Consider the following 20,951-nt stretch of genomic DNA (forward strand, 5'->3'; position numbering starts at 1 on the left):
TTTTCCTTTTCCCACACCAGCCATCCCGTGCCCATGAGTAAGATTGCCAGTTAATGGTGAATTAGGGGCAACTTGGAACTCCTGATGTCCACTAAGAGCTGGATTGAGGTTGTCCAAACATCTCAACCAAATGGGATATTGGCTGTAAAAGACTTAAAGTGTAGGAAAGAGTTAATTCAAATCTTAATGTGCATGGATCAAAGAACAAAACTACCCTGATTGTGGCATTAGATTGACAATCTCACTCAAAGATCACAAGGTAGCTCTTGGAGCAGTATGGAGTGAGTATTACTCGTAACCTGGTGCTGCTCCATACCAACTCCACAGTGTGAAGTGATTTCATTTATATAACACCTATCACATCCTCAGAATATCCCAAATACTTTACAGCCAGTAGAGTATTTCTGAAGTGCAGTCAGTGGTGTAAGAATAGCAGCAGCCAATCTGCACACAGCAAGGTCTCATTAACAGAAATGTGACAATAACCAGATAATCTGTTTTAGTGATGTTGCAAAGCACCTTTCATTGCAAAACAGAAATGAGGAGAGCAGGCTGAATATTTAATGGTTTCTGGCACGTGTCAAGTGTTACCGTCTACATGCATGCGTTCATGTCCTGTTTCTATAATGTATCTAGTGTATCTCTGCATTGTGATAATTGAAATAAGAAATCAGAAGGGCAAACACACCATTTTCTAAAAACTTTGATTGACAGTTGATGTGATAAGTTCATACATAAAAAGGTGTTTTCAAAATGTAGCGTTCATATGAAAAAATAAGTTTAAAGCCCATGTAATATTTCATTTGTAAAATTAGAAATCCATCATACAATAATTCTTATATAAAAAAAAGCAAATTTTAAGAGTTGCATTGTACCAAGACATTTCCACATAAAATTAAATCTGGTTCAGTGAATTCACATCACTAGTGAAATAAAAGAACGCAGTACCTTAAACTGGACAGAGCTAGTTGTTTACACCCAGTTTCACTTCAACAACAATCAAAAACTGGGAACAAAAACAAAACTGCTGGAAAAAAGAACAGGTTAACATTTTAGATAGGACCAATTAATGATTGGAAGTTTCCAAATGAAAGGTTCTTAATCTGGATTTTCTCTTTTCCCAAACTGAATTGAGCCACTGTGTACTTCCAGCATTTTCTGTTTCTATCACTGATTATACTAGCATTTTCAGGATCCCACCCACCCCAAGATCACCACTGAGACTCATTCATCGGTTATTCTCATTCTAAAATGGGACTTCATTTCCCCAAAATTGCAAAACTATGAACAAAGTTTATTGCACGGAGTCCATCATTTCCTATTTGGCAGTTAACCAGTCAAATACCAGACTCTGCCATTATTTTGACATCTAATATATAATGAACTGAAAATGAATGACAGACGCAGAGGGATAGGGATAATAGTCCAAACACACCAAATACATAATGTTTACCTTTTCAGCTGAGAAAACCACTGCATGAAAGCTCCTGATCATTCAGCCTGTCAGGTATCAAAGATGATTCAGAAGCCTGAATGTCACTTTAAGGGGCAGTTACTTAGTAATATTACCACTTTTGCCGAAGTTCAAAGCTCCACCTTTGGTAGTTTGAGTTTTATTAGGATTCCTTCATGAGGCCCCACAAAAGGTACAAAGCGAATCTGAGCAGCACAAATGCCTATAAATTGCACACAGTCTTCACACACACGTGTGCCGCATGTGGAAACTAACCACATACTCTGCATTAGTTCTCTGCACCGATATGGCAAATGGCTCAAACGGATGGAACGTGAAAGCTACCAGGCGCCGCACTGTGTGGTTAATCGGCCGGCCCAGCAACCCTGCTTGGATTTTAAACTTAAGTAGACCCGAGTCCCGAGCGTAAAATCTGAAAACAGAAACACAATTTTTCTTTGTAAACTTCAGAAACAACAGGTTGGCAACATAATGATTGCAATATTACAGCCACAGCTTTTTGAGTTTAGCAATAAATGCAGCTGGGACATAAAGAGCTAGCCGCCACCCTTGGAGGGCACTAAGCCATACATGATGGCTAAGTGTGCCACCCAGTGCAGTACAATACTATACAGAACAGAAGGTCCTAGCTTCCCCCTCTGGTCTATAAGGAGTTAGGTGATCTCAGTTGTGCTGCTACGATTGGCTTGCCTGGATTGGTGCGTGGCGGGTGGGGACACGGGTCGGGGGGGAAACTTTAATTGAGGTTCCAACTCCCGATCACTATCCAGTGGCTCATGAGAAAGGTGCATGTTTGTGCAGATGTCAGCAAGAACAGGATCTGGCTTGACCATGATGAATATGCCTTAGTCGCCAGCCAAACTCATACATAAACTTGGGTGAAGTTAAAGAAGGGAAACCTTCACCTGTGGATTTATATGTCAGGGGAAAACCACAACTGCAGGAGGGGAGTGGAGAAATCTTTGGGGGCGAGAACACACAAATAATAAGTATTGGGGAGTTCTTAGTTAGGATATGAAACACTCCACCAGACACAATGATAGAAGCAGAATTGATATTCCCTTTTTAAAAGGATGTGGAGAAATACTTAGAGAAGAATTTAAAAGGGCATGGGAAAAGGATAATTGAACGGAACCAAGTAGGTAGCTCTTTCAGAGGCGCAGCACAGGTACAATGGGTTGAACTGATTCCTCTGCACTGTCAAATTCTATGAAAGTGATTCCAAAATACAGACATCGCTCTTAGTGTAAATCTCCACAGAATATAATTAACTTGAAACAGTTAAAACCAATACCCTGAAAAAGTAAAAACTATTTGTCCACTGAACCAGGGAATATCAATTAAACGAGATGCTCCCCTCTAGCTCAAGTGCAACGAATCCCGTTACCTGATAGGGTGATCACCACAAGTTTTGGGCCTCTCCATGACAGAGACCCACTTGTCATCGTAGCTAAAGAGCGAGAGATCAAGATATGGGCTGCTGCTGTAGGACTGTGCACTGATAGGCAGCTGCCCGAGGAGTCGCCTCACTGCTTCAGTGTGACCCCCATATTTGGCGTTCACGATAGTGTCTTTAAACCTGCAAATAAAGGACAAGGTTTCACCATTAGAACAGAATCTGTAATGTCCATACTGTCTCGATGAATGTCTGGTCTCCTGTGTGACACAGGCTATGCATTTACGCAATGGGCACCAAGCAAAAAAACCCAGAAACAAGCAAAGTTATGCACATAAACTCTCTGCTGTTCAGAATTAAATGGGGACACATTCCCATTTAAGGTTGGCCACTGGATTAAGAGCAGTCAAAGTCACCAGCATTAGTTACTGAAGCAGTTACATTACCAGCAAGAATTAAGGAGGGACGGAATGGGAAATATAGCCCTTTATTACATATCATGATACACTTCAAACAGCTTCACAAATAGTGAATCACTTTGAAGTACAAGTCTTATGTTGGCAAAGGCTTCAACCATGTTGTGATGGCAATATCCCAAAAACAGCAAAGAAATAAATGGCTAGTTCATAGGGTCTGCAATCCTCCCAGAAAGGATGACTGATCTCCTGTATACTTATGCTGGCAACCTGGGAGAAAAGTAATCCCACATTCCAATTTTCTCCTCCGGTGCCCCAAATTTGCAAACTCACGAACAAAGTACTCTAGAACATTCTGTCCTGCAATTCTGTGTAAATATATACATACATACACACAGTCATAAAACAAGCTGCTCAATATGGAGTATGTTTCGAAGGGTTATTACCCATGTCAGTGTCCCATGTCCACGATTAATTGCTACTTAATACAATAAATGCTCAAAGCCATGAACGATGAAGCAGGCTGTATTGTCACATAAATCTGTTATACCATGCATGCAGTGCAGAATAATTTAATTTAGCTTAAAGACTAAAGTTAGTGATAAACCGAATTATTCTGATGGCCAGCAGGCAAATTCTAATAATGAAACTCAAACGAGAAAGTGATATAATGGATATTTAAAGATAGGCCATAGGTCTGGAGGTTTAGTGGTGCAGTGAGAATGACCCTACCTCTGGCCAGAAGCTCTGGGTTCAAGTCCCATGCCACGACTTGTTGGCCACAGAACTGGCATTCACGACACAATTCAACAGGCTGATAATCAGCCTGGGAATCCTTCCACCACCTCCCCAAAGGGAAAAAGAAGTGTGAAAATATGCTTAAAAATAAGTAAGCCATTCCGCAGTACAATGTTCGATGAAGTGTCATGCGACCAAACCTCCAGGAACAGGTCCATACAGAGTCAGCAATCCTGCTGGTACTGTTGATTGAATAAAGAATTTTGGCTAAGACACTGGGAGAATTTTCTCTTCTCTAGTGATTTGACACCCTTCCATTCAAGGGACCACATTAGCTGTCTTCCCCTGGTCTCGGTCTCTCCTGTTGCCTGCAGTTCTCCAACAGAGCAGTACCTAGCAATCTGAATCTCTCAGAAGCAGTGATCACATGGACATGACAAATGTATTCTGACAGGAGTCAAGCTGGAACCCTAAGGATTTTGCCTATTGAGCAACTTACCTCTGAGCTGGCTCCATCCATACAGAGCACCCAATCAAACCAACCTGTACAGCATTAACATTTAGAACATGTTCAGTTATATGTAGTAAAAAAAAAGTGCATGTCATCTTTCAGCTACAATGTCAAAAACAACATGAAACTACAAATAAAAAAAAAACTTAATTTACCGACATTTTTTGTTATAAATCTTGCTTGGAGGGCATACTTCTTGTCTACACACCTTACTTCCTAATGTCACTATTTCTGGTTACCAATTTGTGTCATTATTTACCACTGCAAATTCTTATGTCAACATTTCTGTTGACAAGTTTCTGAATCTTGCAACTTCATCTTTATTTATATAGGAGTTACACTTCAATTGTGAATTAATCCATTACTGTTGCCATTGGTGGATGGATAAAGAAACTGTTCCCGTTGGTAGAAGGATTGAGAATCAGAGGGCACAGGTTTAAGGTAATTGGCAAAAGAAGGAATGGTGACATAAGAAAAAACTTTTTTTATGCAGCGAGTGGTTAGGATCTGGAATGTACTACCTGAGTGTATGGCGGAGGCAGGATCAATTGAGACATTCAAAATGGAATTGGATTACTACCTGAAAAGGAAGAATGTGCAGGGCTACGGAGAGAAGGGAAGGGCAGTAGCACTACGAGAATTGTTCCTAAGGGAACCAGCACACACATGATAGGCCAAATGGCCTTCTTCTGCACTGTAATCATTCTCATATGAATGGTTTTGTATACAGAACAATATTAGAAAGAATCTCCATGGGGACCCCTTTAAAGGTTGAAGCCACACTATTAGTCGTGGATGTACGAACAAATTAGTGCGTGGGTCCCATGACCTATCGACATATTCATTAAAACAATAGGAAATTGAATTTCCAATAAGCATGCTTGTTGCAATATTGCATAGCCCGAATTTCACTCAAAACTGCTTCAAAGAATTAAAATGAAATTGAATCCTGATTTGTGGCTTCCATATGTTTTGTCTGAGAGTGGGCGCTGTTGGTATCATCTGGGCAATCAGAGTGAGACAGTGCAGACTAGGGGAGTTTACATCAGCTGTGTGTGCAACAAACACCTGAATGCACATATACAAATGTGCACAGTGTGTTGAAAGGAGTGCATGCGCATGTATAAGGTGCGTGTATGTTAGTTAACTCTCTCCCTTCATATTATCTGGCACGGTAACTGCTCCAATTTGTTCCCACTGCATCACTGGCAGTCCGTGTCACAGCAGTAATAAAACAGACAAACGAAATATAAAGTCCTTAGGATTGTCAAAGACAATATTATAGATTTGATTAACACAATTAGCATTCACATTTCTTGGTCGACCGCAACACAGTGAAACTCTTTGTGACCAATTTTGCTACACAAGATTCAGCACACGTATTGGTTTTGACAGGGAAGCACCTCTTCTCCAACACAATTAGTTTATGTTAGAGGATTGCTGCAGTGTGGCACTGTACCAGTCAGAACTTTATATAAATGCATGCAGTCGTATTGCAGATTCTGTATGCAAGTTGAGTCTGCCGGGACAGCGCAAGCAAGGAGAGGTTCTGATAAAGGGATATACACCAAAAACATAATTGGCATGTCTCTTTTCTTTACAGATGCTGATTGCCCAATGGTCTATTCCTTGCATTTTCTGTTTTAACTTCAGATTTCCAGCAGTTTCAGGTTTTCCTGAAGGGCAGAGTGAGTTCACCTGGGGAAAACCAGCAGCCAACATAAGGGAACTTCCCCAAAGTTAACCCATAACATGTATGTTCACATTGTCAGCATTCAGCCTTCCTCTGGCCAATATATACAGACAAAAGTGAAATATAAGGTAAAACATCTCAGGTAGCAAAAGGTTCACTCACCTTCGCTGGATTTGTCTGGCAAAGTTATTGCTAGATGCAGAGCAGGGGAACTGCACAGCCTCACTGTGCAGTGTGGCGTTCCGATAGAGATCACAGAAATTTTCAAACAGTTGTAAAAGTTCATCACAAGTGTTCTCAAACACAGCCAGAACCCGGGTGGTCACCATATTGTATACGACAAAGAATGACGGCTGCAGGGAGCAGAGACAGAATAGCACAACGAGAGGGAAAATGAGCCTGAGGTCAGCTATGTACTAATCCATGATCATTCATACACAGTCAACTATTAATGCTGGACATGGTCTGGAGGAAACTGCAATACCTGGTGATGTGGAAAACCTGCTCACTGAAACACTGACTCTAATGGAGTGGCGGGGAGATGAGGGGCATTTCAGCAGGCTGCAATCATTTTAAAACGTTGTTTGCACCAGAGTGAGATCCTGGAAGAGGGAAAAAAAGACGGTTGGGGAGGGTGGAGTGGGAAAAACCATTGCATTCTCTCTATTTTTGCAATTTGCATCGGTTTCTCGTACCCTACCCTCCCCAACCAACTTTATTTCCCTCTTCCAGGATCTCAATCTGATGCAACCCGAGACCATTGGTGTCAGCAGGAGACCAACAACTAGAATTTGTGCAATGCATAGATAACGTTCCACAGTGCTACACAGATGTGTGTTAGGGATAGGCCCAGGATAAAATAGATTGGGTGATAAACTGGAAAGTGTCAATGGACCTGTAGATTTTGAGAAGCTCTATAATGACAAGAGAGGTGGACAGAATATTAGGAAGAGAATTCCAGAAACAGAAACAACATAACTGAAAGCACGATCACCAACGTTTGGGCAATGTAAGGTATGAATAGAGAGTCAGAATCAGAAGAATAGAGCACTTGTGAAGGATTTTAGGATTCAAAGAGTTTGCACAGGTGGAGCATTTAGAGTGAAAGACAAGAATTTTAATGTTAATACATTGGGGATGGGGTAATGAACAAATGTGGGACAGAGACAAGTGTTAGGGTTTAGACAGGTCAGAACTTGTGACGGGAGCCTCTGGAGATTATATTAGAACAGCAGAATCTAGAAATGACAAAGGCATAAATAAGGGTTTCAGCTCGAAAGAGTTTATGGTAGGGGCAGAGGCAGGCAATGTATGGAGATAGAAGTGAACAATCCAGGTGATGGATAAGATGTGGGGCTAAACATTTACCTTCGGATTGAACATTACATCAAAGTTGCCAATCATGGAAGGCTTCCCAGCCAAGACCTGACCCAAGCTGACATCCAAACTCATACTTTCCAGATGTGGGAGCCCCCAGCTGATTTTACCCTCTCAATTTAAAACAAAAACTTTCATAGGATGTGAGCGTTATTGGCAAGGCCAGCTTTTGTTGCCCATCCATAATTGCCCTCGAGAAGGTGGTGGTGAGCTGCCTTCTTGAACTGTGTAGGTACACCCACCATGCAGTTAGGAAGGGAATTCCAGGATTTTGACCCAACGACAATGAAGGAACGGCAATATATTTCCAAGTCAGGATAGTATGTGGCTTGGTGGTAGTGCTCCCATGTATCTGTTGCCCTTGTCCTTCTGGTGATAGAAGTCACGGGTTTGGAAGGTGCTGTTGAAAAAGCCATGGTGAGTTGCTGCAGTGCATCTTGTAGATGGTACACACTGCTGCCACTATGCATTGGTGGAAAGAATGAATATTTAAGTTGGGCGATGGGGCGGGAGCGATCAAGCAGGCTACTTTGTCCTGGATGGTGTCAAGCTTTCTGAGTGCTGCAGGAGCTGCACTCATCCAGACAAGTATTCCACCACGCTCCTGACTTGTGTCTTAATAGATAGTGGACAGACTTTGCAAAGACAGGAGAATTACTCGCCACATAATTCCCAGCATCTGACCTGCTCTTGTAGCCACAGTATTTATATGGCTGATCCAGTTCAGTCTCTAATCAATGGTAACCCCCATCAAGATGTTGATAGTGCGGGATTCAACGATGGTAATGCCAATGAATGTCATGGGGCGATGGTTCACCTCTCTCTTGTTGGAGATGGTCATTGCCTGGCACTCATGTGGCGCAAATGTTAATTGCCACTTATCAGCCCAAGCCTGAATGATGTCTTAACCATTGCCCTGACTGAAATCAACTTATTCAGCAGAGATCTTCCTAGACTATGGAAAGGATCAAAACTTTGGTCCACGAGATGCTGGCTGATCTGCCATGCATCTCCAGCATTTTGTGTTCACATGCCATTTTCCCTCCCATAGTGGAACAACTTTCTGAATTTACTCGAAACCAAGTCTGTGGTTATTCAAATCAGTGCAACATCCAAAGATTTGAGATCACAGACGTTGCTACACTGTGGAAGCATTAATTTATGGATGGGGAAGCTTTCAATTGGTTTATTTAAAAGATAGTCAGCTCATTTCACCTTAAAATTAAAAATGCACAGTTCTCAAAGCCGAGTGCTACCTTTTTTGATAAATTTTCCTACTAGGTTTTACTGTTGTAGCGTGTGTCATGTTGTCCGTGAGCTCCTTAAAATGTTCCCAGCATGGTTATGTTGGCCCACATTACTGAGATGGGGTGGGAGGGAAAGCAGGATATTAGGGGCAGTTTGGGTTTCTTCCTTCCGCCCCACCCCCTCACCAAAGGCGCCAACTCTGGCTGGGGTACAGGCCTCTGATAACTTGCCCATGTGTCCATTCTTGATGTGAGACAACAGTAAATTTTGGCAGGCTGTCAACTGTAGGGGCCTCACCGCTGAGCTCACTCATCCTCACATAGATGCACTTGGGAGTCACTGAATCAGGGACATGTAACCCATCACAGGCTGAACTCTCACTATGCACTAAATCTCTAACAACAATCTCTTACATTTCTTCAGCACTCGCCATGCACAAGAGATGGTCTCAGGGTACTTTGCGGTAAACACTGAGCGAGATGGAAAATGGGAAGAGGTTGAGGGAAGCCTGAAGACATGACCAAAAAATAAACTTCTAATTTCTCAATTTTTCATTTCTAAAGCAAGGAAGGAGAAGGCAATCTATGGAGTTGTCTCCTGCCCTACCAGTTTGGTACGACAATAAACAGTGCACCTACCACAAAGCTATTGAGGAAGCCAAAGCCTTGTGCAAAATAAATGCATGAAATATTTGGAATGCTGAAATAAAAACACTCGAGTGCAGAGATTCCTGGGAAGACCCAGGGAGCGATCTTGGGCAGAGTGGAGCATCCAAATGCTTGATGCCAGTGTCACTGAACCCATCAGAAATTCCAGGGTCGAGGTTGTCCGAACGTTAAGGGCGGGTATAAGCAGTGTTTTCCAACACAATTGCATCACCGGATTGTGGCAGGGGATGAATTTTCCTGTGATCAGCTGGTGCCACAGGACTCGGGTAATGTGCCTCAAAAGGTAAAAAAAAACTTCCGATTCCTTCCTGCTAGATTTGGTAGTAGACTGATTGATCACTGAGCAATATTACTCCAAAAAAATAACCTTTCAATGTAAAATCTCCTCCCGCCCACTGCCCAGCAATATTAGGCACTGGAGTCCAGCATTGATAAAGACATTAATTAATACATATTTCAAGCTTTCCCCTAAAGAGCTAAAAAAATAAAACTTGGACCTAACCATCCTTCACCCGCCCTCCACCACAACCAGGGCCTGTGCATCAACAGTTTGTTTCCTTCTACTGATCACTTTAAGCCTCATTATACTGGGACAGTTAAAAGCTGTAACATGTTTACCGGTGCATGCGGGCTCTGTACCTGGGAGGGGTCAGTGACCCGGAGGGTCACCACATCCTCACTCGTGTACTTTATCAGGAGGTGATTCTCATCCAGGAGCTGCATCTTCCACATGCGCAGCTGCTGCAACTGGTCGAAATACTGAAAGAAACGGCGCTTAGCTGCGGCACTGCCATCGTGCTCTGCCCTTTGCCACAGGTACACCAGCAGCCGGTGCTTCAACGAGTTCAGTGTTTTCTCCTTAAAGGGGCGTGATGTAGCATTTTGAGCATCACCTTGCACCTCAGGATACACAGCTGACACAGTGAGGAGGTCATCTTCATAACAGAAACGTCCAATGGTTCGAACATCAATGAAAGTTCCTTCCGGGGTAACCTGGAACACATGAATGGTCTGATGCTGCACAGAGAGAATAGCCAGGATGTTTTTATACAGGTAAAGCCCTTGGTTGTGGGAGAGAATGATCTTGTCGCACTTAAAGGTCCTCGTGTCACAAAGGCTCCCTGTGTGCAAGTCAATGATGTGCAGAGAGTAATCCTCTAACGGAGAGCGAGGGTTTGGTGTAACAGATTCATTGTTTCGGTAAACCTCGAAAAACAGGGGATGAGGTTCCTCAGGGAGATAAGCAGCAGAGCCAACAATGACATATCGGCAATCATCGGTGAACAAGCTACACTCACGATTCAGGTGTTCCCCATTCGACGCTACACTTGTGACATGCAGCAAGACAAAGAAACGTTCAAACAGTTTACCGCGGATGTTGACGGACTGCAGGTCATTGGCGCCATTCAGCATGATCTCGCCATCATAGCCCTGGAGGAGGTCCTCGGCTGCCTGGCAGCCCTGGTACTCGTAGATCTCCAACGAGGTCTGGTCGAGGGAAAACGCAATGAAGTAGCGACCGTCGGGAGAGAACTTGCGCAGGAAACACGGTGGCTTTTCTACGTTAACGACGGTGAAGTTGGGAAACACGTTCTGGTGCAGGCAACGCACCATGTACCAGTGAGCACCAGGCCTGCCCGAGTAGATCCGGCGTCGCTCCAGGCGGTAAACAACATTCTGATTCTCAATTCGACGAGGTTTGATGGTAGGTTCATCATCATCCATTCTCAGCCATCACCACATGTTGTCTCTGTAGCAGCACATAAAACATTGACAGGCAGAGTCAAGGCCAGTTTGCCACTGGGTCTGTACTCATGGTACCAGGAAAACACAAAAACATCGTTAACAAGCAGGATTCTCACTCAATTATTACCAGTTATTTATTTACTGATTACGTGTATAATTCGTGCTTGATGCATTAGCGAGGGTGCAGAAAAGATTTACGAGAACAGTTCCAGGGATGAGGGACTTCAAGTTACGAGGATAGATTAGAGAAGCTGGGGCTGTTCTCTTTAGAGAAGCTCAAGAGGAGATTGGACAGAGGGGTCTGAACAAAACAGATAGGAAGAAACTGATCCCATTTCCAGAAGGGTCAAGGACCAGAGAATACTGATTTAAAGTGATCGGCAAAAGAATCAAAGGCGGCATGACAATAAACATTTTTTTAATCAGCGAGTGGTTAGGATCTGGATTACACTGCCCGAGTATTTTGGTGGAAACAGATTCAATTGTGACTTTCAAAAGGGTATTGGGTAATTCTCTGAAGAGCAAAAAGCACAACGCTATAGGGAAAAGACAGGGGAGTGGGACTAGCTGGCTTATTCTTGCAGACAGCTGGCATGGACATGATGAGCTGAATTACCTCCTCCTGTACTGTAACCGTTCTACAATTATATGATGTTCTAAGATTTAATAAAATGGTACATATGGTTGTTTGAAATTTTTGTACTTTTCTCTTTGAACTGTAAAACAAGGCAATTGTAAAATCCTGTCCTCCTATTCTTGGACTGTTCCCAGAGGAAACATTTTGAACTGTGTAATGCAAGAGGCAAGTACTGGTGGTCCACGTCTAACATTGGTGGCAGCAGCAGGAGGTTAAAGTATCCTGTGCCCAGTGGCATATGAGGCAACCCCATTTCTTCCACTGTTCTCTGTCCAGAACATCATATCTGAAATTGTTGTATTACCTTGCCATACATCCAGTATATGATGAATTTCCAGTTACATCTGTAGCAGACTGTCTTCCATAAGGAAGACAATTTTAAATGGACAAGTTGTTAGTCTGACTCACTCCCAACCAGTAGGACCAGTGGCTATCTTTAGTCTGGCTCCTATCTTTCAACCTGTCTGGTTTGGGTGGCCCAGGAGTTATACTTCTAACAACATGACAGCCTTCCTACAATATCAAGGTGCAGTCTCTAAGAATGCAGTAAGAGGACTGATTAAGATTATCACACAATAAGGGTCTCCCACAATAAAGTAGTTAAAGGGAGTTTTTTTCCCCCTAGTTGATGTTACATTAGCTACTTTCCAATCCTTGGGCTTTTGTTTCGAAGGGTTCTCATTGATGAAGTTCATCTGAACCCAATGCCTTAACTCCCTCAGCCTCTGAGTGAAAACTGAAACTTTGTTTTGCTTTTGGTATTTTCTTTAATCTTCCCACTGAATTTAACTGGAGACATTGCAACTAAGTCTATTTGGCAGAGATGTAGTACAGAAGCTTAGCTGCAGATTGCAGGAAAAGGAAATGTGTGAAGAGTAATGGCCTTTTGGGAAGAATTACTCATAATGACTGAGCTAATTGCGAACGACAAAAAGGGACCCAAACTGGCACCGGTCCTGTACACGCATCCTTCCAGTCAAGTCCCTGCATTACTCTGCTCCAGTACAGGGGATGGTACAAATGAGATGATGTAGGTGCAAAGGAGCAGGAATTCAGTGGCTGCTTCAAACCTTCAGTGTTAGCACCAGAAACATAACCATTGAGACACAGGCAGGTTTTGGATAGTGAAGTAAACTTACACCAGCCTTAAAGTCTAACCTCAAATTAACACTTTAAACAGAAAGTGGACAACAATAACAAAATTAATGATGCACAAATACAGGTGGCACCAGTTGCTGGTGCTCACAATGCGGGATCCCAGGCAGGGCTGCCCCCGGGCCCCATGTTTGTTGCCACGATTCCCGGTCTCTCTCTCTCTCTCTCTCTGCGCCTCGGCTTTGCCCAGGCTCCATACCCGGGCCCCGCACTCACCTCATACACAGGGTGTAAGAGCCGGACCTCCCCGTCCGCTGCCCAGCCCCGCACCGGCTCAAACTCGCAGCATCTGCGCCGCAGTTGTCACCACTCCGCTGGCGTGGAGTCAGCCGGCGCCAGGCGACCTATCCCACACTGCACCGCTCCGGGGAGTCAGCCGGCGCCAGGCGGTCTATCCCACACTGCACCGCTCCCGGGGAGTCAGCCGGCGCCAGGCGGCCTATCCCACAGCGCCCCGCTCCCGGGGAGTCAGCCGGCGCCAGGCGACCTATCCCACAGCGCACCGCTCCCGGGGAGTCAGCCGGCACCAGGCGACCTATCCCATACTGCACCGCTCCCGGGGAGCCAGCCGGCACCAGGCGACCTATCCCACACCGCACCGCTCCCGGGGAACTTTACCCTGCACCTTTCCCGCTCTGCCTCTAGAGGGAGTTTTAGCTTCTAGTTGCATGTAGTGTGGTGGGTTTGCTGGATTCTAAACACTGACATTTTAATGAGTAAAACCCAGAATACAGTAATTAAATCAATAATACATCTCATTATGTACCTTTTCCCCACTTCAATCCCCTCCTCCCCTCAAAACATTAATTTATGAGGCAGGGTGACCAACTCTTAATGAAAGAAGTAAGGGACACTTCAACCCAGAGTGACCAACTTTCGGGGAATGTTAAGGGACAGTTTGGAATGGCAAAGGACCAGGAGTGGTGGGATTGAGAGCATAGGAGTGGTGGGGAGGGAGCAATGAGGGGGTTCCTAGTGCCAATAAGAGCAGGGGGGGGGAGGTGTGGTTTAAAGCTACCAAAACTTACAACTTGTCTTCATGGAGCCGCAATATGATCATCCCTCTGCTGACCGGCTCATAGACTTGCAGTCCCGCTCAATCACTCCACTGAGACTCCCTGGCTCAGTCACGCACAGGCTGTCCAAGAAATGCGGGACTAAAAGGTGTCCATTAAGGGACACAGGACAGACAAAATACGGACAATCCCGTAACTACGGAACAGCTGGTCACCTTTGTACCATGCTAATAAAGGTGCCGTCCAAGTGACCATTTTTATGCAAGCAATCATATTTGGCCGAGGGGGCAAGATATGACCTGGCCTGATTCTGTCCTCACTCTGACATTCATACAGACCTAACTCCCATCTGGAGTAACTGGAACATAAGAAACAGGAACAGGAGTAGGCCACTCGGCCCCTCGAGCCTGATCCGCCATTCAACTAGGGCGTGGCTGCGATCATGCCTAGATCATGCCTCCTCACAACTCACATTCCCACCTAATTTTGTGTCATCTGCAAACTCGGAAATATTACTATTGATCCCTACATCCAAATCATTGATATTGATTGTGAATAGCTGGGACCCAAGCACTGATCCTGTACCCAACCAGTCACAGCCTGCCAACCTGGGAATGACTCGTTTATTCCTACTGTCTGTTTCCTGTCCAAATCTCAATCCATGTCGGTATATTACCCCCAATCCCATGTGCTCTAATTTTGATTACTAACCTCTTGTGTGGGATCTTATTGAAAGCCTTCTGAAAATCCAAATACACCACAGCCACTGGTTCCCCCTTATCCATTCTGCTAGTTACATCCTCAAAAATCTCCGACAGGTTTGTAAAACATTACTTCTCTTTCATAAATCCATTTTGGCTCTGCCCAATCTTACCATTATTTCCTAAGTGCCCAGTTATTGCATGCTTTATAACAGATTCTAGCATTTTCCCTACTACTGACGTAAGGCTAACAGCTCTGTCATTCCCTATATTCTCTCTCCCTCCTTTCTTATACAATGGGGTGACATTTGCAACCTTCCAATCTGCAGGAGCCATTCCAAAATCTAGAGAATTTTGGAAGATGACCACCAATGCATCCACTATCTATATATCCACCTCTTTCAACATCTGGGATGTAGATCAACAGATCCAGGAGATTTATCAACTTTCAATCCCATTAATTTTTCCAGTACTACTTTTTTTACTAATACTAATCTCCGTCAGTTCCTCGTGCTCACTAGTCCTTTTTCTCTAATATTTTTGGGACGATTTCTATTTCTTCCTCCATGAAGTATTTGTTTGGTTTCTCTGCCATTTCCTTATTCCCCATTATAAATTCTGCTGTCTCTGCATTAAATGGACCCACATTTGTCTTTATTAACCTTTTCCTTTTTACATACCTATAGAAGCTTTTACAGTCGGCTCTTAGATTTCTTGTCAGTTTATTCTCATATTCTATTTTCTCTCTCTTTACCAGCTTCTTGGTCCTCCTTTGCTGAATTCTATTAAGCTCCCAATCCGTCAGCTTACTACTTTTTTGTCATTTTATAAACCTGTTGCTTTGATCTAATGCAATCTTTAACTGCTATTGATAGCCACGGTTGAATCACTTTTCCTGTTGGGATTTTGTTCCTTAGAGGAGTGTATATTTGTTGTAACTCCCATATTAATTCATGATATGCTGGCCTGTCTACCATGAAATCTTTTAATGTAGTTTCCCAATATACCACAGCCAGCTTGCCCCGCATCCCTTCGTAGTTTCCATTGTTTAGATTGAAGACTCTAGTTTCGGATTGAACCACATCTCTTTCAAACTTCATGTAAATTTTTATCATATTGGGGTTACTCTTCCCTAAAAGCTCCTTTACAACAAGATTGTTGATCAGCCCTTTCTGTCTCAGAGCTCTGAAGAAGAATCAAACGGACTCGAAACATTAACTCTGTTTCTCTCTCCACAGACGCTGTCAGACCTGCTGAGTTTTTCCAGCATTTTCTGTTTTTATTTTGACATTTTGATCTTCTGATCTAAGTTCCTCTTTCATGATGTACTGATCTCTTCCTTTGTCAACAGTGTTACCCCACCTTCTTTTCCTCTTTGCCCATCCTCCCTAAATGTTGAATACTCTTGATGTGGTCTCACCAAAACCCTGCACAACTGTAGCAAGACTTCTTTATTCTTGTCCTCCAATCCTCTTGCAATAAAGGCCAACATGCCATTTGCCTTCCTAATTGCTTGCTGCACCCGCATGCTAACTTTTTGCGTTCCTAGTACAGGCACACCCAAGGCTCTTTGTACATCAACACTTAAGACTCACCTTAAAACATTTCTCTTTGGCCAGTTGGCTCATTTGGTTTGGTGTCTGTTTTTCCTGAAGCTTTTAGGACATTGTTTCATGTTAAACATGCTCTACAAATGTAAGTTGTTGCTGCTGTCTTCCCTGTTACCTTCTCAAGGCTCACCTGAGCCAGCAGGCAGGATCTCAATCTAAATTCTCTTCCAAAAGATGCCAGCTGCAGCAATCCAACGCCCCCGCAGTACTGCACTGAAATGCTAGCTTAGATCGTGAGCTCCAGTCCAGGGCCAGAACTCAAATCAGCAACATTCTGACTCAGAGGTGACAGACCTGAGCCAGGCTGCGACTCCAACGATAATAACAACCTGGTAACAATAATTTCAACAGCAGCTGAACCAAAGCATGTCTCTCTCATCACTTTCTGGATTCACAAATGTAAACTCAGGCTTCCCAATGTACACTAATTAGAAAAATGAAACGAATTGTAAATCAGTTGTGTTATAAATCTTAGAAATGCACCACAAGGTAGGCGTCTATAATGGTCTTGTAGAAAAATCACACTGTAGCAGGAGGGTCTACTGTCTAGTCTCTGCATTATCCCCTCTGTAATTCTCCAACCCGTATTCCTCTTTCGGGTACCATGCCCATAAGGGCAGTGGTGACCATGGACTTCCATTGGATTGGCCCATGATGACGCTTGGCAAAGTGCTGCAGTGGTTTGCCGTTGCTTTCTGCAGTTTGGTTGACCAGGAAACCCTCCTGCTCTTAGCACCAGCCATCAGGCACCTGGAAGGATTTCTAGGCTGATAATCAATCTGTTTGGCTGCATCATGAATGCATCTTCGGTGGCCTTCAGGTCCTGAAGTGGGATTTGAACCCTGAGTTTCTGGCCCAGAGATTGGGACACAACAATTACTCCACAAGACCTCCCACCTAGTGTTATCCTATGTTTAATGCATTCAGCCTGTCCATCTCTGTGTGTAATACACCATTCTGTGCATTACTGGCATCATGAAACACACACCATTCTGAGCCTAAGGTACACCATCCTATGTGTTATCATGTGAAGCACATTCTAACCTTTGTGTTATCCTATATGATACCCTCCAGCTTGTGCAGTACCAAGTGTGCAATGCACTCCATTCTGTGCTTATCCTGTATGTTGTACACTCCAGCTTGTGTCATCCAGTGTGCAGTGCCAGTCAGTGGGTCCTGTCTGCAACAATCTCCATCCCTTGTTAAAGATGCTTCATTCTGAATGTTATCTCATTGCAACATCCTCTGAGCCAAATGTTATCTGAGATGTTCGTTTCGTATCCAGTGTGCAACGCGTTCCGGCTTGTGTGTTATCCAGTATACTACTCACACTCAATTCTGCGTGTACCACTCAATCCTGTGTTTGATGCAACAGTCAGCAGAGGCTGGGTATTCTACAGCTAGTGGCTGACCCCACCACGCTTCTACAACACCCTCAAGGCTCAAGTTCGGAGTGTGATAGAATACTCAATGCTGCAGCCACAACATCGCCTAAAAACCATCCAGGAAAAAGTCAGCTTGATTGTCACTGCTGCTGACCTCAGTATCCATCGCTGATGCACCGTGTACAGTCTGGTGATGGCATCTATCCATCCTGGGAGAAAATGAACTGCACGCATGGTGTACGTTACTTCTGGATTGAACATTGTCTGTTGTGGCTGTAGAGGCTGCTTTGTGAGTGGCAGACCCTTCCGCGGCTAGTACAGGTGAATAACATTGGCCTAAGGTCAACTTATGTTCTTTTTTCCTTCTGTCGGGATTGCTTTTCCGCGATCTGGTCATGTCTTTTGTCCTTTGTTTTTTCCACATCGTTCCTGACTCTCCAGGCATCCCAGTCAGCAGCAAGAACTCCAGTCCTGGTCAACTTGAAGTCTCGTTTGCAGAGATCCTTGTACCGCAGATGTGGGCGACATGTTGGTCTCCTGCCAATAGCAAGGTCACCATAGACCATGGTCTTTGCGGGTGCAGCTACCATCGAGTGACCCAGCCATCAGAGTTGCCGCTGAGTCAAGAGGGCAAACATGCTGGGGATCCCTGCACCCTGATGTACTTCCATTGCCAGGAGATGCCCAATGCTTGTCTGAGGCAGCGCAGATGGAAGCTGTTCAGCTGCTATCCTTGGCTTGCATAAGTTATCCATGTGGTCAATCTTTGGAATGTTCTTCAGCAACGCACCCAGCTGACTTAAATAACCCATCCCAGCTCTGCAATCTCCGCCTCAGAGGCGGACACACAATTCTGTCTTGCTCAACTTTGCTGGGTCAAAGCTGCTGGATTTCCCAATGCCTACCACAGTGGTGGGAGCAGCAAGGACTACAATGGCTCAAAGAAAAGCACAGCCACCACCCTCCCAGGGCACCTAAGGATCAGCAATAAACATGGCCCTGCCGGCGTCCCAAGAATGAATTTTTTGAAAGCCTAGTTAGTCAGTGTGTAACATCTCCAGCCTGCAATGAGAATTGGTCTCAGTTACAGAGGCAGGAACCAGCCTGAATTCTGACTGTTCATCACCCTTCAGTGACTCTCACTGGAGGCTGTTTGTGAATGCAAATTGGGTGATAACAAGGTTATATTCGGCCTTAATTCTTTTATTCTTTCATGGGATGTGGGCGTCGCTGACAAGGCCGGCAGTTGTTGCCCACCCTTAATTGCCCTTGAACAGGGTAATATGCTAGGCCATTGCAGAGGGCAATTAAGAGTAAACCATTTTGCTGTGTGTCTGGAGTCACATGTAGGCTCGACAAGGTAATGATGGCAGATTTCCTTGCCTAAAAGGCATTAGTGAACCAGATCGATTTTTACAACGTCAGTGATACAAAGTCCAGCTGCCCTACGTGGGACTTGAACCCATGCCCCCCCCACCAAAGCATGAGCCTGAACGTTTGGATTACTAGTCCAGTGAACATTACTACTAGCCCACCAACTTCCACATGGAAAAGTCAATGCTGCCACAGTTAAATAGCCTCCGAGAGGGTCTAACGATGTGATGCTTGAAGCTGATGCAATGCAGACACCAATTATCCACCTGATGAGGCGCCAGGTACTGCTTAATGCCCCATTACTATGGCAGCTATAAGAATCCCAATAAAGCACAGAGAGGTGCATCTGTGAACTAGGCTTATTATGACTCTGAGTTTTGTGTAATTATGATAATGTAGTGTTATAACCACATGAGATGGAGTAAAAATGGCTCCCCGATTCAACCACTCCAGGTCTGACTGTAACAGTGATTTTTGTGAATTTGGTGAGGATGTGCTTTGCCAATACTGTACATAGTCCTAATAAGCACACTTTCAGATTATAAAAAATTAGTCAGACAGATTTTCTGAGTTTAGATAAAGAATAAGATATGTTTATTGAATCTATTTCCCGAACAAAAATAAACTATGTAAATCACAACCACCATTCGTACATCACATTCATTCCCTGGGCCCACATACACATTAGTACAGATGGTAGGATAAGAGGATAACTTAAGGGTTTTTTAAGGTTCGTGAAGAAGATAAAGCAAAGGAATGTATGGTTAACTGTTCTTTGGCTGGTATCAATGCAGCGATTCCACATTGTGGCCATTTTGTTCGGTTGTCTTTTTTGATGTAGTTGTATGGAGCCAGATTCCACGTTTCATTCCCAATAGATCTCGGTTTGCAGTAGATTTTTCTTTTCAGGATAGTTACTTTGCAAATCCAAGGGCAGTACTTTAGAGAGAGAGAGAGAGAGAGAAAGAGCCTTTCAATACAGCATTCTGATCTCTGATCTCTCTGGCTTGATAAACACTCCTTAAAGTCCTACTGGCTGTATTTTCCAGAGGAATTTGTTTAATCCATTTTTGCTGTCGTCATTGGTGTTTAGAACAGGTAGTTGCATTTTGATGTATCATCTCAGAAACCTTTGAAGAGTTTCGGGATAGCACGAGAGCCAACAGGGCGTGGGGAGCGGAATTTTCCATTTTGGAGACTAGGTGTAGTGACAGGTGAGAAAGTCAGTGTGACTCCTGCTGGGTGGCGCGGTGGGTTTTCATGCCTGAATTTTTTCACTTTTCAGCTCATTAATCGTGTATCAACGAGGGACTCATGGAACTTCGTGGCAGGGCAGGCAGCGATTCACCCAGGAAAGGTGGTAGCTCCTCTCTCTGAGGGATAGAAGCAGGAGATCCTCCCACCTGACCACATCGTCCTGGGAGGAGGTCACCTGGGAGGAGGTCAGCACCTGTGGGCCACAAAAAAGAATCACCTGCAATGCAGGAAATGCATGAATGATCAGCTGTGCTCTTCCAGGATAAATGAGCCCTCTACTCACTCCAAACTCACACTCTGATAAAGCAGTCTAAGGGTTAGAGTCCACAGGGATGTTGGGACATCAATACTGAATGCCTGCCAGCCACTTTAAGCTCACCATCTCATATAAGATCCTGCACAAACAGCATCTTAACCCCTTGCTGGGGAGGGCTCAGCACACATAACAGGCATGCTTACCTCTGAACTGCTCATTCAACCATAAAGCTCAGTCGATTCATCTGTCTTTATGCAGGACAAGGTCGACCACAATCGATGGGGGAGGCCAAG

General features: G+C 44.1%; 1 protein-coding gene across 2 annotated transcripts; it reads right to left on the reverse strand.

Annotated features, from left to right (window-relative positions):
- Window positions 1-687: 687 nt before the first annotated feature.
- On the reverse strand, window positions 688-13,600 carry det1 (DET1 partner of COP1 E3 ubiquitin ligase). Of its 2 annotated transcripts, XM_078529978.1 has the most exons (6): window positions 13,547-13,600; window positions 13,276-13,403; window positions 10,161-11,271; window positions 6,391-6,581; window positions 2,862-3,053; window positions 688-1,886 (listed from the first exon to the last, which is right to left on the reverse strand). In XM_078529978.1, exons 3-6 carry the CDS (start codon window positions 11,244-11,246, stop codon window positions 1,697-1,699), a joined length of 1,659 nt encoding a protein of 552 aa, XP_078386104.1. In that variant the 5' UTR covers window positions 11,247-11,271; window positions 13,276-13,403; window positions 13,547-13,600; the 3' UTR covers window positions 688-1,696. The 2 variants fall into 2 exon arrangements, with proteins under 2 accessions (XP_078386104.1, XP_078386105.1); XM_078529979.1 differs by lacking the exons at window positions 13,276-13,403; window positions 13,547-13,600 and adding an exon at window positions 12,209-12,477.
- Window positions 13,601-20,951: the final 7,351 nt, after the last annotated feature.

Source organism: Cetorhinus maximus, chromosome 26 (assembly GCF_964194155.1).
Source record: "Cetorhinus maximus chromosome 26, sCetMax3.hap1.1, whole genome shotgun sequence".
NCBI lineage: Eukaryota > Metazoa > Chordata > Chondrichthyes > Lamniformes > Cetorhinidae > Cetorhinus > Cetorhinus maximus.

Bases quoted from the DNA above. Each gene is read 5' to 3' on its own strand.
- det1 (XM_078529978.1), bottom strand. From the start codon at position 11,246: ATGGATGATGATGAACCTACCATCAAACCTCGTCGAATTGAGAATCAG. The intron at 6,582-10,160 runs GTACAGAGCCCG...TGCTCCCTGCAG, and splicing joins GGGTCACTGACCCCTCCCAG to CCGTCATTCTTTGTCGTATA. The intron at 3,054-6,390 runs GTGAGTGAACCT...CTTTATTTGCAG, and splicing joins GCCAGACAAATCCAGCGAAG to GTTTAAAGACACTATCGTGA.